The sequence below is a fragment of the Manacus vitellinus genome, unplaced genomic scaffold (genome assembly GCF_001715985.3).
Source record: "Manacus vitellinus isolate BGI_N305 unplaced genomic scaffold, ASM171598v3 scaffold_41_pilon, whole genome shotgun sequence".
Classification (NCBI taxonomy): Eukaryota; Metazoa; Chordata; class Aves; order Passeriformes; family Pipridae; genus Manacus; species Manacus vitellinus.
Genome location: NW_021940545.1, coordinates 1,448,792 through 1,470,965, shown reverse-complemented (window position 1 = coordinate 1,470,965; position 22,174 = coordinate 1,448,792). Strand labels below are relative to the sequence as shown.

Here is a 22,174-nt window from a genome sequence, read left to right as displayed (position 1 = left end):
TTTCAGAAGGCCTGCCTTGGCCCGTGTTCAGAGTGGCAGTGGCTGCAGCAGGAGTCATCTGGGGAGGCAGAGCTGGCACGAAAGGCTCAGCACTGAGCCCTAAGCCGGGTCTATCTGCTGGGACCCAGAGCATAGCAAAGGGTTGTGGTGCTGCCGGTCAGTGAAGCACCTGGGCTGTGGGGTCTTGTTTTCCTCCCCATACTGGCGTAGAGTTTGGGGGACTGGTTTTCTCCCAGCCCTTGGCTTCTCCTGCTCAATATTTCCAGGACCTATTGCTGACTAAGAGAGGCTGGAAGGCTCCCGTTGAGGGAGCACAGGAGCACCAGGGGAAGCTGGATTTGGCAGCGGCGCAGGATTGATGGGCAGCACTGATGCAACAGCCCAAGGTCAGCTGCTGAAAGACACCAGGAATAACGGCCCTGTCACGAAGAGAAGGGTCATGGTCTGCTGAGGAACACGGGGAGCCGTGGCCAGCAGGGCCCAGCCCCCCTGAGCAGCACTGCACAGTCAAGGAGAGGACGGGACACGCTCCCGTTGTTGGCTCACAGACCATCACACCCATCAGCGAGGGGCTCGTGCTGGGTGTAACCAGCCCTGACACAGGAGTGTTTGCACCTCACTCAGTGGCAAGGCCAGACCCAGGTAACACCAGTATAACCTTAAGGAGGCATCTCTGGTTAGTTAAGATGGGTTGGAACTGTTGGTCTCCACGCTGCTGCTCCACAGGGGTTGAGAAGGACTGAGCCAAGGGCTGCTGGAGCAGAGACCACCCATTTCAACTGCTTGTGCACAGCTGGTAAGTGGGTCTGGGGATAAAAATGAGGGTCCTCGTGCTGCTGGAGAGCTCTGTCCCCACCAGAGCTGCAGGAGCTGCTTTCCAGCACTGCTGCCTGCTTGAGAGGGCTCCAAATAAACAAATAAAGCCAGTGCCTCATTAGCATGCAAATCTATTCAAGCCCCCATTTCAATCTGAATTCTGTGCATACGATCAGAGTGCAAAATGCAAATTATACAAACGCACCCATAGGAAGAAAGAGGCAGGAACTCTGCACAAAGGGATTAGGGCCAGGCTACTTCCTTCAGAAGATTGCAGGGCCTGGGGGGCTCCTGGCAGGGAGGGTCCTGGAATGGCCACCAGTGCCACTGCCCTGAGCTGTGCTCCAAAGTGCTTTGGAAAACACTGTGACTCTGGCTCTGGAGTGACAACTTGTTTGGAACAGGGAGGGAAGAACAAGGAGGCAGGAGGGGAGGGTGGACAAACAGAGACCAAGAGGCAAGGAGGGGTGCTGAAGTCTCAGCAGTCACAGACAAGGCTCTCCCCAAGGGATCAGCACTAATTCAGACTGGCTTGAGGGGGTAAATACGCCTCTCATCCTCCTCCAGCAGCCCCCAAAAAGGCAGCATTAGCCGAGGTCTCTCCAGCACTGAGCAGGTCACCTGCCAAGCCAGGGACATGGGCCAGCTCAAGGTGAGTCTTGAGCACCAGAGACCATCAGGAAGAGGGTCACCACCACTGTCCAGCCCCTCATCTCAGTGACAAGGGAGGTGATGCTTCCCCAGCCTTGAAAGGCTTCACTTCTCCTTCCATGGAGATTTGGTTGGGGAAGGTCTGCAAGGAACAGGAGGAAAGACAAAAGCCCAGCTTGGGAGGTCTCCTGCAGCCCCAGGCCAGCTGAAGGGACCCCAGTGCTCCTGATTTTGGCTAAGTAAGGCTCTGAGCTCTGCTCCAGCACAAGCCCCAGGTCCTGTCCCCAGGCTGGCAGGCCCAGCAGCCCCCTGGCACGGGAGGTGCTGCTCCCATGGGACCCAGAGCCCGGGCAGGGCAGGGGAGGCTGTGTGTGCCCGCTGCTCCCTCCTACGTGTGAGAAATCCTCAACCCACCATTATCGTATTACATTTTCATTTTAAAGTAAATATCTGTTTTCAATTAGTACTCACTGTGAGGGGGCATGCATCACTGAGAACACTTATTTCTCTTCCTTTCATTATTAGATTAGAACTCGCTCAGGTTTAACTCCATTTACCGGCGGCACACACCGAGCTGCTCTGCAGACACTAATCCACCTCCCACCTCCACCCCCTAAAGGGTCCCAGCCCCAGCTCCAAATCAAGCTGTGACATGAGCCTGCTGCAGCTCTGCCCAACCTCCCAGAGCCCACCCATCTATTCCCTGCAGGTCCTTCCTCCAGGCTGTTAAATTCCCACTGTTTTTCCCTCGTGGCACAAAATCTGACCCCCTCGTCACAGTGTCTGTGTAGGAACCCACCTGGACTTCCCCAGGGTTACATAAAGGGAATGAAACATGGAGCAGAGAGTTGCCCAAAACCTTACAAATAAAACCAAAAGCATGGAGGATCAACCACAGATGGTGTTCCACCTGCTCATTCCTTCATGGGTAAGAACATCACCATTCTTCCCAAGCCTCCCAACCTCCTCACCTCCCTCCCAGTGAGGAAAGCCCTTCCTCCCAGTGAGATCACCCCAAGCACACCCTGGCCCTGCCTGCTCAGCTCTCTGCTCAGCACTCAGAGCATAATGGTACCGTTATCCTTTGCTCATTATGCCTGGTTTTTATTACCAGGCCTCATTAAGTTAAGAAGCCTCTGTAATTTAACTGCATCCCTGGGTCTCCGCACGGGGGCTCCAGCTGGGCCTGTCGTCAATCACTGTATTAAAAACACAGGCCAAAAATTGCCATTACACCCGTTACTGCCCATCAATCTCTTCAATTGCCTCTTAGGTCCTTTCTTTACCTGCTCAATGCTCCAGTGCCAGATGGATATCAGTGGCACCCTTAAAGTCTTCCCATAGTTTCCAGCAATTATGAGCTGATTTTAAGGTGCTTTCAGAGAGGAGCAAGTGAGGCAGTTGCTGGTACTCAATGTCCTCACGGTGCACAGGAAACAGGTAATAAAAACATGCAACCAGACCAAGAGAAATAAACTGTGTTAGACAATAAAACGTAATTTTATCAAACCTAACACAAGGTGCTTTACAGACACACAGATCAGCTTAACACTGGTTTAGAATTAAATATACTGTGACAAATTGGCACGTTGTGAGAGCCACCACGGCGAGGCCAAAGGCAGGAAGAGACCTGCAACCCATTTCCAAACCCCAAAGAACCAGCAGTCGACAGTCCAATGGTTTCTACAGCAGCTTCCCAGCATCCCTTCATCCCCCACAGTGACCTCGCCATCCCTGGGGCACAGAAAACCCTTCCTGAGCTCCAGGTTCACATTTCAGATATCAAAACACAGTATTTTTGGCAGGTCCACTTCAAAGCCTTCAATCCATAATTCTTGGATGCTTCCTGCTTTTCAACAAGTTTCAAAAGTTCAACTTTTCTTCCTGATTTTGAACCAGATGCTCCCTCTGGGACGACAACTCGGATCTGCTCAAGTCAGCAGCAACTTGCACGGGTTAAGAGCACTGCACAGACCTCTGCTGTGCTTGGGAGAAAGCCAAACCATGGGGAGAATCCTGCCTGCTGCAGGGAAAACTCAGCCTGCTGGGGGAAAGGTTTGCTACAACCCTAAAGACGTGGGCAAGGGACACGTGGCAATTGCAAAGGTCCTTTTTTGTGAGGTATTTATTGCACTCTTATCCCCTCTCCTTCCCACCATCCCCTGCTCATCCCCAGGGAAAACCAGCCTTCCCTGGTTAGCACTTCCCCTCCTGGTTTGCTTCATCACAGGAAGGGTGGGAAAAGGCAATTCTGGGAGCTCACAGGTAGCACAGGAACTGCCCAGGTGTCACAGACACCACCTGGAGCAGTCAGCACTGCTGGGTGAGAGGTGCCCGCTCTTTAAAAGCCAAGGCATCCTTAGGAGGAGGTGGGCATAGAGGGGGGCAGTCCAGGCCTCTCCAGCCAGCCCACGTGATGCAAGAGAGCTCTGAAGATTTCCAAGGGCATTGTGTTCCCCAGTTTATCACAAGTGTCCATCTTAAACCAATATTATCATTTTAAGCGTGACAGGAGCAAGAGGGATGTTGAGAAAGCACTGCTGCTGCAGGAGATAGACACTCAGAGGGGACACAGAGGAAAAAAGACCCCTCAGACTCACAGTCCTGACACACCCCCAGCCCAGGGCCTGTCTGACAGCAGGGACAGTCACACTGCTCTGGCCTTGACAGCAAAAGGCACTTCTGCTCTGCCAGAGGTTCCTCCTGCTGCCCTTTCCAAGCACATCTCCACCTGAGTGGTGCCAAATCCCAACACTGCCATGCCAGGGAAGGGGAATGGACATTTCCAAGGGGTAGCAGGTGATAGAGCAAGCCATCAGCTCTCAAAGAGCTTCCTACAGTCACTGTCAGCCCAAACACAGCCCAGGGGAGGGGGAAGAGCAGCCACGAGGGATGATGCCCACCCCAACCACAGGCACAAAGCCTGCACCACCAAGCAGAAGAGCTCAGAAGATCTTCCACCTGGCCAAAACAAGAGCAGATCACCACAGCCAGGATGTGGGGCTGGACTGGGACAACTTCAGGCGTGCAGAGACCAAGCTGGACCACAGAGGTTGTCTAAGCTGCACCTCAGAGCTGGGTTTAGGCACATAAAGCCTACAGGGCTGAAGATGTTTCCCCTGGTCTCTGGTGGGGAGCTCCTGAGCAGGGAATACCAGCAGGGTTGTCTCCCAGGTACAGAAAGATGACACCTGTCTTGATGTTCCCTGGCAATTCCCATTATTATAAGGGCAAATAAAGGAAATCACAAGGAATCTCTCATCAGCCAGTGAGTCAAGCTCCAGCTTAGACAGAAGGAGTTAATTTACAGCCACTCAAAGCTTTGATATCTTAAACCTCTTCGGTGTCTGGACAAGATGAGGAATAAGCACAGACAGCGTCAGACTCTGTGATGGGGAGGACAAAACACTGCAAACAGCTGTGCCTAATTTTAGCATCTGTTGGTTCTGTTTCTTCAGCACTTGTGGCTGGGGGGGAGGTGGGGGCTGGCCCTGTCACTCCCAGCTTAATAAAGCCAGAAGGGAAAGAGAGGGGTGTTAAATCACACTCTGGGGATTTGCCCGTGGGATAGAGTGGGAAACAACCTGACAAGGCACCACTGCCCAGGAATGGCAGCCATTCCCTGCTGCAGGTTATCCCACACCCTGCAAGGATGCACAGGGGGCTCCCCAGCTCCGTGAGCTCCTTAGGTGTGTTTGTCAATGAGGGGGCACAAAGCAGTGGGGCAGACACTGCCCTGCATCCCCCTCCCACGCCCTCCCTGCTCCCTGAGCCCATGGCATTCACACCACCGTGTGCTGGATCCTCCTGGAGATGTGTCCAAGCAGGCCATGGGTGCCCACTGCTCCTCAGGAGAAGGGGGGCAGCTCCGGGGGGCTCCCAACTCTTCCCCCTACACTCGAGCCAGCTCTCGGCAGCACAGCAGAGGGAAGGGCCTCGGGGCTGAACCCCAGAGCCCGGGCTGGTGCCCCAGGGTCCCCGCAGCGCCCGAGCCCAGCAGGTCACCTTGGCCCCCCCCAGGAGCGCCACACCGGCAGGTGGGAGCGGAGCTCGGCTCCATGCGAGCGCTGCTGCTGCCACCGCCAGGCTGAACGGGAAAGGGAGGGGGAAACCTGCGCTGGCTCTGCCAGGTCACCCGCCTCGGATCCCAAACACTCGGGGATTCCCTCCCCGTGCTGAGTTATTGGGACCCCCCCGGCCCTCGAGCTGCTCCTCCCGCTGGGAACGCGCAGCCCAGCGAGCTGGACTCCTTGGGAAGGCTCTGCCTGCTCCCCGGGGCTGCCGGGGTGTCACCGGGATGCTCTGCTCAAGTCACCGGGAACAGCAACGGCCAGGCTTTAAAACCCACACTCTGCAGGGCCCCGAGCCCACGCAGAGCCGAGGCAGCCACAGACACCAGAGGAGCTGATAAGGCTCATCTGCCTGCTAACGATTGTCTCCTGTCATTCTTGTGCAGCTGGGGACAAGTGGCTGCAGTCAGCGACTTGCCAGCTGGGGGGAAAGCAGCAGTTTTGCATCGTCGGGAATGCAAACACATCCAGCTCCCCAGATTTTCTCTCCTTGCTGGCAGAATTTGTCATGGGCTGACCGACACAGCACCAAGTGACACCTCGGGGGGACAGGTGAAGATGCAAAGGGAAGGGTGGTAAAGAGAAGGGTTTTCCTGCAGACACAGCTTGAGAGAAGGATTCCAGCTCCACTGCCTCAGCAACACCTCGGTGTGCTGCTGGGTTTAAATCCCTCTGTGGGAGCCAGAGGCTTCTCTGTTGGGCAGAGAGAAGCTCTCCCCCACACAGCTGAAGGCAGAGCAGCCAGAGGGGACCATCTCCCCTCATCACCTTCGGGGCCATGAGCTTTGCCAGCACGGACCAGCATCACTCCCTGAGGGTGGGAGGCATCTCTGGCTTTGGGAAGCCTTGAGCTGCAGGTGAGCTCAGGCTCACAGACAGCCCTGGAAGCACAACCTGCTCCTCCCCACAGGGCAGGGACAGCTGAGCCTCACTCTTGGCCTCACCACCTGCAGCCAAGCAGCTCCCAGTTTGCACTGGAAAAGGCAGGGGCAGAACCATCAGAGCATGGGTGGCCTGGGAAGATCTGCAGGAAGGTGCTGCTCATCCTGAGCCAGCAACTTCACCAGTTCAAGCCAACATTGGCTGAGTCAAGTCTTCATCTTTGGGTTGCAGCCAGTGCCAGAGAAAGAGCAGCCCTGTTATTCCAGAGGGGAGCTCCATGTATCCCTTTGCACCTCACACCATAGAATCAGAATGCTTTGGGTTGGAAGGGGCCTTAAAAATCACCCTGCTGCCAGGGGCAGGGTTGTTGCTCACTGGGTCAGGTTGCTCAGGGCCCCATCCAACCTGGCCTTGGACACTTGCAGGGATCCAGGGGCAGCCACAGCTCCTCTGGGCAGCCTGTGCCAGGGCCTCCCCACCCTCACAGCCAGGAATTTCCTCCCAGCCTCAGCTACCTCACACACCTCACAGGTGCTTCTGCACCCCCATCTCAACATCCCCTCCATCCAAAGCAGCTCCTTCCATCCCACTTTTTTCCACAGAGACTCACAAAATCCCTGCTGTTGTTCCTGCAGCACTGGCCATTATGCAAGTTAGGCTGTCTTAACTTGCTGCTGAGCATACAAGTGGGGCTGACATTTATTTAATCCTCACAGTAATGTTGACTGTGTACTTACTGAAACACCTCATGCTTATGGAAGACATTTGTTTCCAAGCAGCTTATGCTAAATTGCAGTGATATAAAGGAAACACTTATCCAATATTGACATTCCCTGACTGGCAGCATACTGCTGGAATACTCATTTATGCTGGGGGTGGGAGGGGGATGGGACAACGGCGACCTGAGGAGGATTCAGGCCCTCCATGTCTGATCTTTTAACAAGTCAGGCAATTTTAAGTTTTAAGGAGTGAATATCTGCCCAAAATGCAAGGTAGGACGCCAAACCCAGTGGCTTCTCCCACTCACTCCCTGCTAATATTGGCCCCACAGCACAAAGCTTTGATCCTTCATCCGTGAGGAAGCTGGAGAAAGTTCATCCCTTGCACCATCAGGGCGTATTTCATCTGGAGTCAGCGAGGTTCCTCCTGCCTGCAGCACGTCCTGCTGGGCAGGGAGCTCCTGAGAAAACCACATCACTGAACATTTCCTGTGTTTCTATTGCCCTCCCACGAAATTGGGGTTGCTCACCCCGAATGCTCCTGAAATGTTCAGCCTTGAGGTGCTGCAGCATCCGAGCAGAGCCCGGCCCAGCCAGGCAGGGTGTTCCCCACGAGCCTTGGCCACATCCCAGATTGGAAGTGACAGCAACAGACCCAGGAACATAAATCCACCAGCTCTTAAGAGGTGAATCAGCCACCACATGACCACATACATGGGAGACCTGCTGCAGCAATTCCACCCAACACAAAGTAATTGGAAACAAAAGAAAGCATCTATTATCCGAGCTGAAGCTCTGCATCAATGGTTAATGAGCAGCAGTTATGGCAAAGCCCTCAAAACCCAATTACATCCTGCTCCACCCTGAAAGGCAGCAGACCCAAGGCTCGCTGTAGCTTTTGTTTCGAGTGGGGGCGTTGAATGAACACATTAAGACAAGATCTTATCCCCAAGTTAGCATCTGAATTTAACAATGCCAGTGTTCCACCTCCTACTCCTCCAGCATGTGACACCAGCGAGGCAGGACGCCCAGAGCCCATCGCTCACAGCACTAAAAGCACATTTAGATTTTAAGCTGTTTAATGCAACTCGGTAAAAAGGAAGAGCCATGTAACAGCCAAGTGACCTCCAGCTCCTTCTGCTCCACTTTGGAGGCTGCTGCTGCCACCAGGGAAAGGCAAACACTGAGCGTGGGTCTTGCCAGCCAGGCAATGAATAAACAGGCTGGGCGATGCTCAAAGGGCACATTGAACCAGGACATCTGTTAGGCCACCGTTTCCAAGGCCAAACCCCAGCGTTTGCTCTGTCCTACCACAAGGCACGATTCAGAAATGGGTATTTTCCTTTTCCCCCTTCTGGCAGTCTGGCCTGCAGACGTGCCCTGAGGTGCAGTGAAAGAGAGGAAGGGGAAGAGGAAACCCAGGAGTTTTGAGAAGCATCAGGACCCTTCTACTCAAAGACTAGCACAGGGTTTCAACTTCATTTCTTCCCAGCCAAGAAATCCCACATTTACTGGTACCTTTGATTCCCACAGCCCTGCAAGGGCTGGGACAGGAGCCAGCCCTGAAGGCAGGGCTGAGACCCCTGAAGCACTCTCAGCTCCAGCAAACGCCTTAAGTCTCAGCAAGGAAGAGACTGATTTACAACCAATTTGTTTCACTGCCTATTGATTTATAAAATAAGCTTGTACACGGTCACTGTGGCTCTGTTGCTCTCTTTGGCCAGAAGTAGCTCTCAAAGCAGTCAAAGGAAAGACTTGTATTGCTCCTGAACAGAAGATAAATTAGGGCCTTCAGCAATTGTTGGTATAAACTTGCTGGTCTTTAAAATAAATAAATAAATAAATAAATAAATAAATAAGAGCTGTTTAATCCTGCTGGAAGGATCCTGGAAGTGATGCAAAGCCAATTCTCCAGCAGCATTTCCATAAAGCCCCTCCACCCAGCATGCTGAGGAGCTGAGAGTGCTGCACAAACTTGCAAAGCTGATCATTAAATCAGAGGTTTGAAGCAGCCACACTCTCCATCACATGCTGCTCACAGGAAAACAGTTTATTCAAAGCCCTTGATCCTCAGCCAGCTCACAACCTAAGGGGCATATTGGCCTCTCCCCCCTTTATTTACAGCTACAAAAGAAAGAAGAGCACGGAGCTGTTTTATCCTAACATTTGCAGTCCAGCTACAGAGAGGCCGGGAGCTGGTGGCACGTGGTGCTGGGAACCTGGCAGGGATTTCTGGGCACGTTTCTACTCCAGTTGGTGTCCCCTAAAACCACAGGAAAGCACAAAGCAATCGACATCTGCCCGGGATGTGCTGTGCATAAACTGCCCGGGCACCTCTGCCCGCCCTTGGATGGGGGGAGGCTGCTGGGGATGCAGGAGGAGCAGCTGCCCTGCCCTCCTCCCTCTGGCAAAGGGCACCTGGACAGACCCCCAGCTCCTCCCCCTTGTTCTTTTCTAAGAACTGAAACCTTGCAAGAAACGTGGTTTGGGCAAAGTCACCTGTGGCTCTCGCTGCAGGAGGTACAGATGGGAGATGGGGAAGCAAGAGGAACCTAAATTGTGTTCAAACAGGCCTTGGAGGAGGCAGTCCTGCTCTGTTCCTCTGGGATAGCACACACTGCACAACACCAGCTCTAACGTGAGGCTCATTTGAGTTTCCCTCCCGTGCAGCCCAGCTGTGAACACACTGCCCCTGCCAAACCTGCACCAGCCCACAAAGCACCTCCCCAAACCATTGCTGTCTTCATCCAACCATTTTCAGTTCACAGAATCATAGAATATCGTGATTTGCAACATCCTGGGCTCCAAGAGCTCTTCCTTGGTTAATTTTTAAAGCCCACTGGTGCTTTCACTCCTTGTGCTTCCCGAACAGCTCCCCAGCAGTGACACTCTCCTGGGTTTAGGAACCAGCCCAACACCCTTCCCTTGCAAAGCTGCTCTTCTCTCTACATGGTAGGAGGAATTCACTTGGAAGAGGGATCACAGCCACAGATTTCCAGGCTTCTCATTAAGAGGCTGGTGGTTGTCAGACACAGAGATCACCAAGTGCCCCTTGCAGCCACCAGCCCTTGTGCTCACACCCCCCAGCACCCCACAATCTCACATTTTTGCTCCCTGTCACCCATTAACATCCCCCAGGATGTGAAAATCCTCTTCTCCTGGTCATAACCAGTGTTGGTGGGTGGAACTGGGCTGGTTTCCCTCATGGGAATAATATCACCCTTCTCCACCTGGGGGCTGAGGACAAGCCAGTGGGAAGTTGAGCCACTGCTGCTAATAACGGGCCCCTCTGACAGAAGATTGCAGAGCATTTGCTTCCAGGGAGGAACCAAGTGAACTGTGAAGGAGAAAAACATACCCTGCAACACCCAGAGAACTCATCACCCTGAGGGAAAGCAAACATGCCTTTGGAAAGAGAGCCCCAGACAGGCAGAAATCTTCCCATCCAAGGTAAATTTCAGATCCTGCCAAATCCACCTAGGCTGGTACAGCACAGGCCAGCCAGAGGAGGAGGTGGCTGTAGGGGCACCTTCAGTGGTGCTGCTCCCCACAGCCCCCCCTCCCACAGCTGGGACACCTTCCCCAGTGGCTCCCAGCCTCCCCCAGTCTGGCTGGCACTGGAGCAGAGGAGAGGAGGGTGAGCTGTTCAGCAGGCAGAAGCAAAGGCAGCCGCTTTCATGGCAGCATCAACTACTTCCCACCGAGGGGCACCCACACCTTGTCTCTGCAGGAGGCAAATTGTGCTGTGATTTCCTCCCCCCTTCCCCCAGCACTTGGTCCGGCAGCTCCCGGGAGGGGGAAGAGGGAGCAGCACCAGGGAAAAGCAGCCCTGAAACACTGACCTCGTGACTGCCACAAAGAGAAAGCTCTTGCAGGCTCTTGCAGACCATTTGCGAGGCAGAGAGACAAGAGATGCTCAAGGGAAGGCAATTTGTTCTCTCGGGAAGGGGCTGTGGGAGGAATCCTCCTCCAGGCTGAGCCTGTGTGTGCCCAGGTGCAGCTCAGCCCCAAACAGGAGCAACAAGCAGCTTCCTCCTCCTGCAAACTCCCCTGGGAGCCCAAGTTCCAGGCTGCGTGGTTTGCAGGAACAGCAGGACATCAGGATGCCCAGGAAGTACAAACCCAAGGGCACAGGTGTACACATCCAGTGATGGAAAATGCCCTTTTGCTGAGCCTTTGGATAAGGAGGGTTTTTTTAAAAAAAGTGTCCAGCCTGCAGATCCCAAGCTGGGTTTTCAGCAGAGGTGATCCTCTCATCTCTGCTGCCTTTGGCTCGGGGAGTTTAATTATGGCAAATCCCTTCAAGCCACTTTGGCAAGAAAACACAGCCCTGCCTGCTCCCTGCCCGCAAACAGGAGCCACTGAATCTCCTGTGGGGCAGAGTCAAGTGACTTTAGTCGTTCCTCGAAGTGAGTTTTGGCCCACCAGCTGACTCCAGGGCAAGGCATGACTGCCCTCTGCGTGCACACACAGCATCCCCTCCCCACAGCCTCGGGGACACCTTTGCACATGGACATCAATGCCACCACCTCTGGCTGCCCCTCCAGGGGAGGCAAACACAACACATGCTGGAAAATGGCTTCAGTACCTACATCCAGGCCTTTCCTCCCCCCGAGCACCGTGTGGCTGAAGGAATCCTTTGCATTAAATCCTGTTAGGGACCCTTTGCACGGTTTCACCCCAACGGGAAAAGCCCCGACGCTGCCGGCAGCCCCTTTCTTATGCACCGAGAGCAGCAACTCCATAGAAAACGCACTTGGCTCGTTCTGTGGGAGAAAAGAGCCGAGCAAACGCTCTGCAAGGCGCTGTCTGTGCCTCGGAACCCGGCATGAATAAGCAAGGTACCAGCTGCACACTCCTGAGCGGGCAGGCAGCAGACACAGCAGCCCAGGAGCCACCGCGGCTCCCGGAGCCCAGCGCTGCTAAAAAGTGAATTGGCCCTTCTTAAAATAATGGCTGCGAGAGGGGAGGGAAACCAAACAGATCCCTGCTGCATCCCGGACACAAACTTCTCCGCTCGGAAAATGCCGTTTGACCCGGTGTGCGGGAGCGGGAGGGGGGCGAAGGCCGGGATCAGCTCCCAGACGCGGCTCCCCCCGGCCCCGCCGCCGCTCTGCTCTGCCAGGGACAGCTCGAGTTTGTTCAGCCAGAAACCTCTCGGAGGACACAGAGGGTTTCTTTTGTGCGGCAGCGAAGGCGAATGCAAACACAGCTTTCTCCCTGAAGGAATATTAGCACAAGCAGAGAGCGAAGGGAAGAGAGAAAGGGAAGGGAGGACGGCGTGGGAGCCCAGCATCACATCCGAGCCCGGGAAGAGAAGAGGGAAGGACAAGCAGAAGCGCAGCCACCTCCAAACACGGCGTCCCTGCTCGGGGAATAGGGCGAAACACAGCGTATGGTGGGGGATGTTCAGCAATAATGTCTGGCTGAGCAAAAAACCAGCTGCCCGTGGAGAAGCACTACTCTCTCCAAAAGTTTTATCCTTCATTGAATCAACAGATGGACTGGCTGCGTGGGTTTGGGATTTTTTTATCCCTTTTTTCTTTCTTTTTCTTTTTTTTTTTTTTTTTTAAAGCATCCCCAAGCCGTACCCTCACAAAAGCCGGCGTGGGGACCACGGCGCCGTGACACAGATGGTGTTTGACACCGGCGCTGGGAAGGGATGAGCAGCAGAGGGGCGAAGCCGGGGTCTGGCTGCAGCTCAGCGTCCTCCACAGGTGACAGCCAGCCCAGGGAGCGGGAACACGGCAGCGCGTCAAACCCGGCTTCCCCGAGCACACCCCCTCCCCAAATCCACCTTTATGCGTTATTTTCTGGGGGGAATCAAGCAGGTAGTAAAGTTGCAGGGCGAATCCCTGCGCATTCCCACGCTCCTGCCTCCCTCCCGTGCGCCGGGGAGGTGGGACCCGGCCGTGCCACCCCCGCGGGGTGCCCACCTCCCCCGGGCTGGCTGCATTGGCAGCGACTCTTCTTCCCCTCACCTCCCCAGGAGCAAATCGCTCCCCACCCCGGCTGCACAACCGCAGGCTCCCGTGCCCGCGGCTGGAGCCGCTTCCGCCGGTCCGAGCGGCTCCTCCGCTGCCCCGACACGGAGCATCCATCCCCCCGCGCCGGGGAAGCACCGGGGGCGAGGGGGCGTCTGGGGGCTGTTGCTCAGCACAGCCGTGTTTACACGCCAACACCCACCCTCATTACCGAGCCGAAGCAGCGGCGCGCATTTGCATGCTAAAGATTTTGCCTTTTTTTTTTTTTTTGAGAAAAAAAAGGTAAAGCCGCCTCGCCCGGAGATGCACGAAAAACTCTGCAATCCTTCCCCGTCTGCCCCACCTCCTCCCCTCGCCAAAAACCACGCGCGGCCCCCGCACCCCACCGCGACCCCCCGACCCGGGGGGACCCCCGGGCTCCTGTCGGAAACTCCGGCGCGGCGCCGGCTCCTACCGTGGCTGAGCAGGAAGCAGGCGAGGAGGAGGAGGAGGAGGTCTGCCTGGAAAGCGCTCATTCCTCAGGGTGGGCTCGGCGCCGGGGGTCGGGGGGGCTCCGCTGCCGCTGCCGGCGGGGGCTTCAGGCCGCCGCCCGCCGGCTCCGCTCCGCCCGGCTCCGGGCTCATCGCCCCCCCCCAGCTCCTCCCTCCCTCCCCCGGCAGCGCTGCCTTACTGGCGGAGCCTCGCGGCGCAGGGCCCGGCTTTTGGAGAGCGGGGGGGAAAGGGGAGGGAGGGAAAGTGCCGGGGAAGGGGGAGTAACTTGCGCGCAGCCGGGGGACGGCGATTGCTCAGCCCGCGGGGCGGGGAGATTTGTACGACCCCCCCCTTCCCAGCCCCCCCAAAGGCTGGTGCGCGGCCAGAGAGGGTGAAGGGGGTTAAGGTGGGATGGGGGGGTCGGAGCTGCTCCTGCCTCGGTTGCAGGGAAGGAAGGGACGCTTCCCCTTTCCCCCCTCCTGGTGCTGCCCCCACCCCGGGGGGGGGGCACATAAAGCAGGAGCTCAAACACTTGCGTGGCTTTAACGCCCCCCATCTCTAAATTTGGAGGGGGTGCTGCCCATCAACCACGGCACCCCTGGACCACTCCCTGCCTGCCTCCGGGGCACCCCGTGCTTTCCCGGGGAGGAGGCTGGCAGCCAGAGCCTTACCCTGAAATACTCTGGATATCTCCAAAATCCCGGGAAAAGGTGGGGGGAGTAAAAAATAACGTGCCTCCCCGGGGATAAGTTGCACCTTCGCACAAATCCAGAGGAAGCTGGAGATGGGGGGCTCTAGAAGACACCCTCGTTTTCCCCAGGAGGGGGGCAGTGGCTCCTCACACCTCCATAAAATCCCACATTGGAGCTGGGAGTGAAAAAAGACCGCACACAAACCCTAAAAAAACCCAAAATAAAGGTTTGGTGGGGGGACCCTCTGCAAATGCTTCCCGCTGCCATTTTGCAGGGCTGAGGCATCCCTTGAGAGGGCAGGGGGTAAAAGGGCCTTTTCTCCCCTTCAATCACCATTTTTGTCCTTTGTGGGTGTTTTCTTTCTTTCTTTAATTTCCTTTTTACCCAGTGAGAGTTTGGGGGCAGAGCAGAGGTGTCCAAAAATCAAAATAAAGCAATGAAATCATTGCTTACCACCACACTTCTCGTGGCCATGGAGGCCAAAGCCTCCCTCATCACCGAGTCTAAGGGGCATGTGGGGATGGCTGAGCTCAATTATTAAACCAAAATTAGAAAGTAATTACAGCTGTGGACTCTAATTACTGAAAGGTGAACTTAAAAAAAAGACTGCACAGCTTTTCCTGCTGCTTTGGGGGCTCCTGTTTGCCTCGGTGGGGCCACAGCTACACGTGGCTACTAAACTACGGCTACCAGCCCTGGTTCAGCTAAAAAAAAAAAGGATAACTTTCCAAAAGACACTTGTGCTAACAAGCTAAAGTGATGCCAGGTGGGTTAAACCTGGCTTAGGAGCAGCGATGAGCTGAGTTTTATTGATTGAAACCCAAGCACCGCACGCAGGCTCTGCTCTCAGCGGAGGAGTGGAGTCACCCTGGAAATAAAGAGCTTTTATTATTATTTTTAGCTGGCATCCCTAAGGAAATAAAGCTGATTTGATTTTTGTCCAGGGGATGCAGGTTTGCTCATCCCTGCCTGCCTGTGTACCTGCAAGGAAAAGGTGCCAAAGTGGGGCTGAATCCTCGGAACTGCCCCATCCCTCGTTTTTCCTCGCTGAGGGCCGGTGGCACTGCTGGGGTGTATTTTCCAGCAGCACATCCTTCCACCCCAACCCTCGGAGGGGTTTTGGCAGGACTCTGACCCGGGTGTTGTTTCCCTGCCTGCCCTGCCAGGCACGTTACAGGTGGTGTATTTTTCCTGGCAGCGGCGCTGATTTAAAATGCGCGTGGAATAAAATGCTCCCTGCCTGATTTCAGTGGGAATTAGATTTCTAAATAATTCCCAGGCTCTCCCTGTTGTGTTTCAGTTTATTCTGCAAAATGTTGTTTGCTTGCAGACTAGGGGTACTAATGTATATTAAGGCTGCTACACAAGTCAGGCTTTCCTGTGAAGCTTCAAAACACCATTAACATTTGCATGGCAATTTCTTCTCTTCCTTTCACAAAAAATATTATTCCTTACCTGCCTTAAAACCTGCAGAATTTGGAACTTCCAGCAATCGAGAATATTTTTCTCTTTTTTTTTTTTCTTCCCCCCCCTCTCCCTTTCTCCTTCCCAGTGAAAACATTTCAGCTGGAAAATTCTCATCATTGCAACACTGACCTTTGCAAAGGGCTTTAAATCCTTGAGTGGAAGTAGCATATAAGTGCAAAGTTTTATTAACTGATTACCTCTGTGGTTTCGACTACATTGGTAGTCAAATTTGATTTAGAGGACCAGGCATGGGAAAAAAAATCAGGTTTCTGACATAATTTTGGCTTTGCTGCAGCCTGAGCATCGTCCTGCAAGAGCAGCTTCCCTCCACCTGCTCAATTCCAGGAGACCAACTCGAGTGCAAACTGATTATTAGATGCTCCTCTCGGATATCTCATTTAAATCTGCTCTGCTTTGTGGAAGGAAATGAATCATTGCAATTAAAGAGCTGAGAAAATCGCGGCGCTGGGTGAGACGGCCTTTGGGGAGGAACATCAGGCGGTGCCGAGCGGATCCGCCCCCGGCGCCGGGCCGGGGTTGCAGGTGGGAACCTCCCCCCGGGTCCTTGTGCATCCCCCTGCCCCCGGAGCTTGGCTCTAGCGGGACCATATCCGTGTCTCCCCACGGAATTTGGGGTTGCACACCTGCCCCATGGGGCAAAAAGCAATTTTAGGAGCTGGGAAAAGCAGCTGCTAAACCCCTCCCTTCCCTCTGAACCTCAGCAGGGTTAAACCAGGTACAATCCTCTTCTTTTTTCCCTTTTTTTTTTTCATATTCCACGTTGACAAGTGCATTAGACATGAAACACCACAGCAATGAAAGCCCAGACTTTCCTCGTGCCTTTGACTCTCTTACTTCCAGGCTATTGACTGAGAAGTATTTACAGGGAAGTGCAAGAAACAAAATGTTCTGAAAGGCTGCAGCAAAATGGAAGGGGGAAAAAAATAGAGAATAATATAAAACATGTAAGCAGCTTGATCAAAATGAAGCAATATTGACAGAAAATGGAGTTTTAAGCAGCGGGACAACAGCAACTCAGATGGATTTCATTCCTGGGGTATTACAACGCTAAGCCAAGCACCTGGAAGGGAGAGAGAGAGGGGAAAATAATCACACGTTTCCCTGGTTCATAAAACCTTTTCCCTGTCGTTTAAAAATGCACATGACAAGTGAAAGCTGTGCAGGGTCCTGCTGTAAAACCATGGAGCTGGCACTCCGAGGTTTTCCCTGCTCCTGCTGCAGAGCTTGGGGAAACACAGCCCCCAGTGCCTCCCCCTGTGAGGGATCTGCTCCCCTTCCTCACCTGGTGGCAACACAAAGGCTTCAAAGCGTGAGCTATCTCCTAATTGGAAAGGAATTTGTTTGGATAATGGGATGGAGGAAGGAGCAGTTGTCCCTCCCAGGGACAGGAGTGACCCTCTCTATAATCCAGCTCTGTGGGGCCTCACTGCAGCTCTGGGGCCGGGAGGTCTCCTGGAGAAGCCAAGGGATATCCTTGGAGATGGCAGGATGCACTGAAGCCATTCTGAGGTTTTGGGGAGATATTCAGAACCCTGTTCTTCCCACCAGCAAACCAGGGCTGTTGGGGCAGGAGGTTGATCTCCCAGCTGGTCACCCCCTTCCTGGGATGCTCTCTCAGGAAACACAGGGACACCTTTTCCTTTGGCCCCGGGTTGGCACGGCTGCCACTGCTTTTCCTTGCAGAAGTGAAGGCAGCTGCCTTCCAAAATCCCCCAGTCCCACCAGCTCCTCTGCCTGGGACAGGAGGGGGGTGGGAGTGTCCCAGCTCTCACTCTGCCTCACTTCCCAGTGCCACCCCAGCCAAAACTGCCAGTCCCTTTCCACACCTCCCACCGGATCCCTTTGGAAAGCAGCCCCAGCCGGGGAAGCAGATCAGGGGGGAGGGCCTGGGCTCTCTTTCTCCTTGTCTCCTTTCTCTCCCAGCTCCAGGGACAGCTGCCAAACCCCCTCAGCCTGTGGCACTTGATAAAGCTCTTGGACAGCAGGTCTGGGAGCAATCTGGGCAGAGATAGGCAGGGCCTGGGAACAGCCATGGCGAGGGGAGAAAGAAGCTTTGAGGGTCAAACCCAAGAAATAAAAGCACTCTGGTGACATTTTGGGTTCAGGTGGGGATGGTTTGGCTTTCTATGCCAACCTGGCACCCCCTTTGCCTTAGGGGAGCCGGTGGGAGCAGCCCCTGGGAAGGCTGAAGGAGGGTGTCAGGGAGCAGACACCTCTCTGCCTGCACCACCAGTGCTGAGTGATGCCCTTGGGGCTGGAACAGTGTCTGGTTAACACAGGGTCCTCACCAAACCCCCCTGCCCCTGCCTGGGATGGGGCAAAGGGACCTGGAGGTCCTGAGTGAGGGCACATTGAAGGTGGGACGGAGTCAGCAGTGCCCTGGCAGCCCAAAGTCCTGGGGGCATCAGGCATGGCCAGGTGAGGGAGGGGATTGTCCCTCTGCTCTGACCTGGGGTGGCCTCACCTGCAGTACTGGGGCAGTTTGGGCAACACAAGATAAGAAAGATCTAAAGCTGTTGGAGAGAGTCCAAAGGAGAGTCACAAAGATGGTGAAGGGTCTGGAGAGACCATACAAGAGGGGCTGAGGGCACTTGGCACTTCAGCCTGGAGGAGACTGGGGGGAGACTCAGCAGGGGCTGCAGCTCCTCCCGAGGGGCAGCTCCATCTCTGCTCTGGGGGGACCAGGGACAGCACCCAGGGAATGGCTGGAGCTGTGTCAGGGCAGGCTCAGGTTGGATCTCAGGCAAAGGTTCTTCCCCCAGAGGCTGGTTGGGCACTGCCCAGGCTCCCCAGGGCAGTGGGCACAGCCCCAAGGCTGCCAGAGCTCCAGGAGGGTTTGGACAACGCTCTGAGGGACAGGGTGGGATTGTTGGGGTGTCTGTGCAGGGCCAGGGCATGGACTCGATCCTTGAGAGTCCCTTCCCACTCAGGATATTCTGAGATCCATGGATTCCTCCCGTGGTTTCCCCCACCCTGCCCAGTGCTCACAGCCAGGGCCCATCACAGCTCCTGCCGTGGCTCGAGGGGCCAAAGGTGGCCAAGTCCCCCCCATTCCCTGGATGCTTTGATCCCTCCTTTCACACAGGTCTTTTAATGCAGAGCTATTGGAATGCAGTGTTTGCACTCAGCTGGTTCTCTGCCCTCCTGTCAGGTGCTGCCACTCGAGGGTCAAACAGCCCTGCTGGACCTGCTGCAGTTTTGTGCCCAGATGGGCTGGATGTGCCTCAGCCCGGCTCTGGGGCTTGGGATTTATGGGGCACCACGGCAGTGAAGGGGGGTGGCTCCCAGACCCTGGGGGGAAGCCCCATGAGGGGTTTGCTGGGGTCAAGAGAGAATTGTCACCATGAGAGAACAACTCGGTGTGAACAGGTCCAGGGAGCACCAGCCAGCCTGCAACATTCTCAGCTCCTGTTTCACTGCCCAGATGTGCCCAGGTGTGTTTGGGAATTGTCTCTCTGTCTTGCTGATGCTACAGGAGAACTGGGGCTGGATTTCACTCTCCATCCCGCACCCCTGACATCTGGGCACTAAAAAACCATTCAAACTCTGCATTGGGGTGTTATTTGTGTGTCTGAACACGACAAACACTGGACTCCTTCAGTGCTTGCTAAGAACTACCCTCTGATCCTGACTTTTTCCTGGTCCCACAAAACTTTCCAGCTCAACAGGGACCTTGGAGGGAAGGCAGGAGCTCCACAGCTCCTCCCGTGGCCGCACGAGAGGAACTGGCTGCAGGGAAACGCGATGGGAAGGATGTGATGAGGCTGCTGGACACGTCCTCAGCACCAGCTTTTAATGTCATTTGAGGGGATTTTTCATCCCACAGGCTCCCTGTGAAACCCACCTTGGACTTTTTGGCGGAAGGAAATAAAAACTGGTTCGATGTAGAAAATCATAAACGAGCTGTAAAGGGTTAAATGGAGCATTTGTATAAAAACAATGAATCCCATTTTTGCTTGATTGTCACTTTAATTAGGCCCATGTCCTTTTGCTGCCACTGCAATCAGATTGGGGGAGAATGGGAAGCTTCCACACCGCTATATTTATCTCAAGATTACAAGATTTCCTTTTTTTTTTTTTTTTTTATGCAAAGTGAAGAAAAAAAAAAGTAAACCCGCTCCTTTATAGACGTGGCAGAGGACTGATATTATTTAGGGCTTGCAGAAAGTGTGGCTTCCTGATTGCAGCACAGGAATTAATCTTATTATGTTAACAAGGGATTGTTATGCTAAGGAGAGAGTGGGGAAGAAAAGTTCTGCCTCCCAAGTGTGGCAGGAGCAAGGCCAGGACTGCGCAGGCTCCAGAGCTGGCCTTGGATTTTAGAGCTCCAGCAAAATAAAGCAAAAAGCCAAAAGTCCTTGTGGGTTTTACAAGGCAATTTCCTGCTTTTCCTTCTGGCAGTTTTACAGGTTGTGACTGGGGAGTCTCCCCAGGCTGGTTGTGGATAATCCCCCCGGGAAATGCTGAGCCCGGATCACCCTGCTCCTGCCTAAGCCAGAGCTGCAGCCTAACATTTAAACCGAGGTGAGCAGAGACTTTAAAATCAGCCTGAGCTGGGTTTTACACCCAGGCAGATGAAAGATAACTCCAAGCCCAGCAGAGGGGAGGGAAATGGGACGCTGGAGATTCCCAGTTCCCGACCTCCTTGGGAAATGGTTTTGCTTCGTTGGAGAGAAGGGTCGTAGGAAAAAAAAACATTACTGAGAAAAAAATGATGGTTCTGCACCGCTTTTGGTGCTTTCAGGGGCCAAAAGGAAAACCTCGGGGTAACCCTGCAGCTCCTTCCCCTCCTGCCGTGCCCTGAATCCCCAAAATCTGCAGGATAAGGGGAAAACCAGCCAGCAACACGTGCTGCCATGCTCCTTCCCTGCCACCCTCCCTCCCTGCCCTCCTCCCTCCTGCTCTCCGGTGCTGTCCCAGGTGCTGTCCCAGGGCGATGAGCGGGAGCTGGGAGTGAATATCCAGCCCCAGCTTCCCTCTCTTTATTCCCCGAAAGCTTTCAGGGCCCGTGACGAGCTCGAGCGTTTCTGGAAGCGAAAGTTGGCTGCAGAATTTCCAGCCTGTGCCTGGGATCTGCTCAAACCGAGGCAAAGGCGTTTGTTGTGCAGTGGAATCAGTTTATTCTTCGAGCAGAGATAGAAATGATGCCTTTTGATTGAGGTGGATAATTACACGGCTTGAAGAGTAAATTACAGCTATCAAATACCCCAGTGAATATTCCCTTACAAATAGAGGGAGAGGAAAATGAAATTTTTTGGGTTTGCTGGCAATTTTGAAATAAAAACATTGTCTTTGATGGCGAGTGTTAACAATCCCTTTAAAATTCTTCTGCAACTGCTAAATTCAAATGGTGGTTTGTTGCAGACCAACCAGACTGTTCACTCTGATAGCTCTCAGCTACTTCTATTTTTTCTATTTTCAGGTTTTGTGTTTCTATGTGGCTTTTGGAAACATCTGCCCTCTCTTTAACATCTGATCTTTTCCCTGAGAAACATTAATAGCAAGTTTCAAACTATTTAAACCGCCTGAGTGGAGTAAAAATTTTTGTCATAAAAAGTAAATTGCTTGGCAGAAAAAGTTTTATAGGGAAAAAACCCCTCACCCTAAACCATCTATCTCCTGAATTAGTTAATACACAAAAATCTGAATTTCATTCCCACAAGCTGGAAAGATTTATAAACAGTGAATAAAGGGAAGGGGAACGTGGAGAAGAGCAGGAAAAGATGGGATTGAAGCTGATGGCTGAGCAGATCCATCTTCATCTTGCTCCTCTCCCTCCTGGATGACCCAAACACCTCACAGAAGGTGCTGTTGCTCGTTTTTCTGGGACCACACACCAAACCAACCCTTTATTTTACCTGCAGGTAAAATATTTTACACAACAACTTGTGTTTCCTCTTAAATCTCAAGCTTTTAGGACCAGGCTGCAAAGCTCTGCTCCCCCAAAACCTCCCCCCTGCCCACACTTTCGGGCTGTGGGACAGGAAGCCGAAGCTTCCCGTGCCTCAGTTTCCCCAATAACACAAGAAGTGCCTTGCTGAGGGATTTAGTGAATGTTTTCCAGGTCTTTTTGCTGCCAAAGTCGTGCAGCAATCCCTCCCCTCTCCCCCTGTGCCTCCCTGCTGTGCCTTCAGCCTCCTTCCCTGGGTAATGAGAGCCAGGCATCACTCCGGGTGTCTCTGCATGCCTGGAAATGCCTGGGGCCTATTAGGACCAAAAAAAAGTCAATTTGCTTGTCTTCTCCTCCTCTCTGGCCCTCAGGAACAAACCCGAAGCCGGCAGTGATCCCCCCCTTCCCAGCCACCTCGTCAGCAGCATCTTTGCACATCCCGAGGTGGGGAGGGCAAAGCAGCACCTCAGGGGTGCTTTGGCATCTCCTAATTTGCCCGGTGCCACCCTGG

General features: G+C 54.0%; 1 protein-coding gene across 1 annotated transcript in view; it reads right to left on the bottom strand.

The window, feature by feature from the left end:
• KIRREL3 (kirre like nephrin family adhesion molecule 3) overlaps positions 1–13,685 on the bottom strand; it is a 359,934-nt gene extending 346,249 nt beyond the window's left edge. Inside the window, exon 1 of the mRNA XM_029962045.1 lies at positions 13,577–13,685. Within this exon, the coding sequence (XP_029817905.1) occupies positions 13,577–13,637 (61 nt within the window). The 5' untranslated portion in view covers positions 13,638–13,685. The remainder of the gene's footprint in view (positions 1–13,576) is intronic.
• Positions 13,686–22,174: the final 8,489 nt, after the last annotated feature.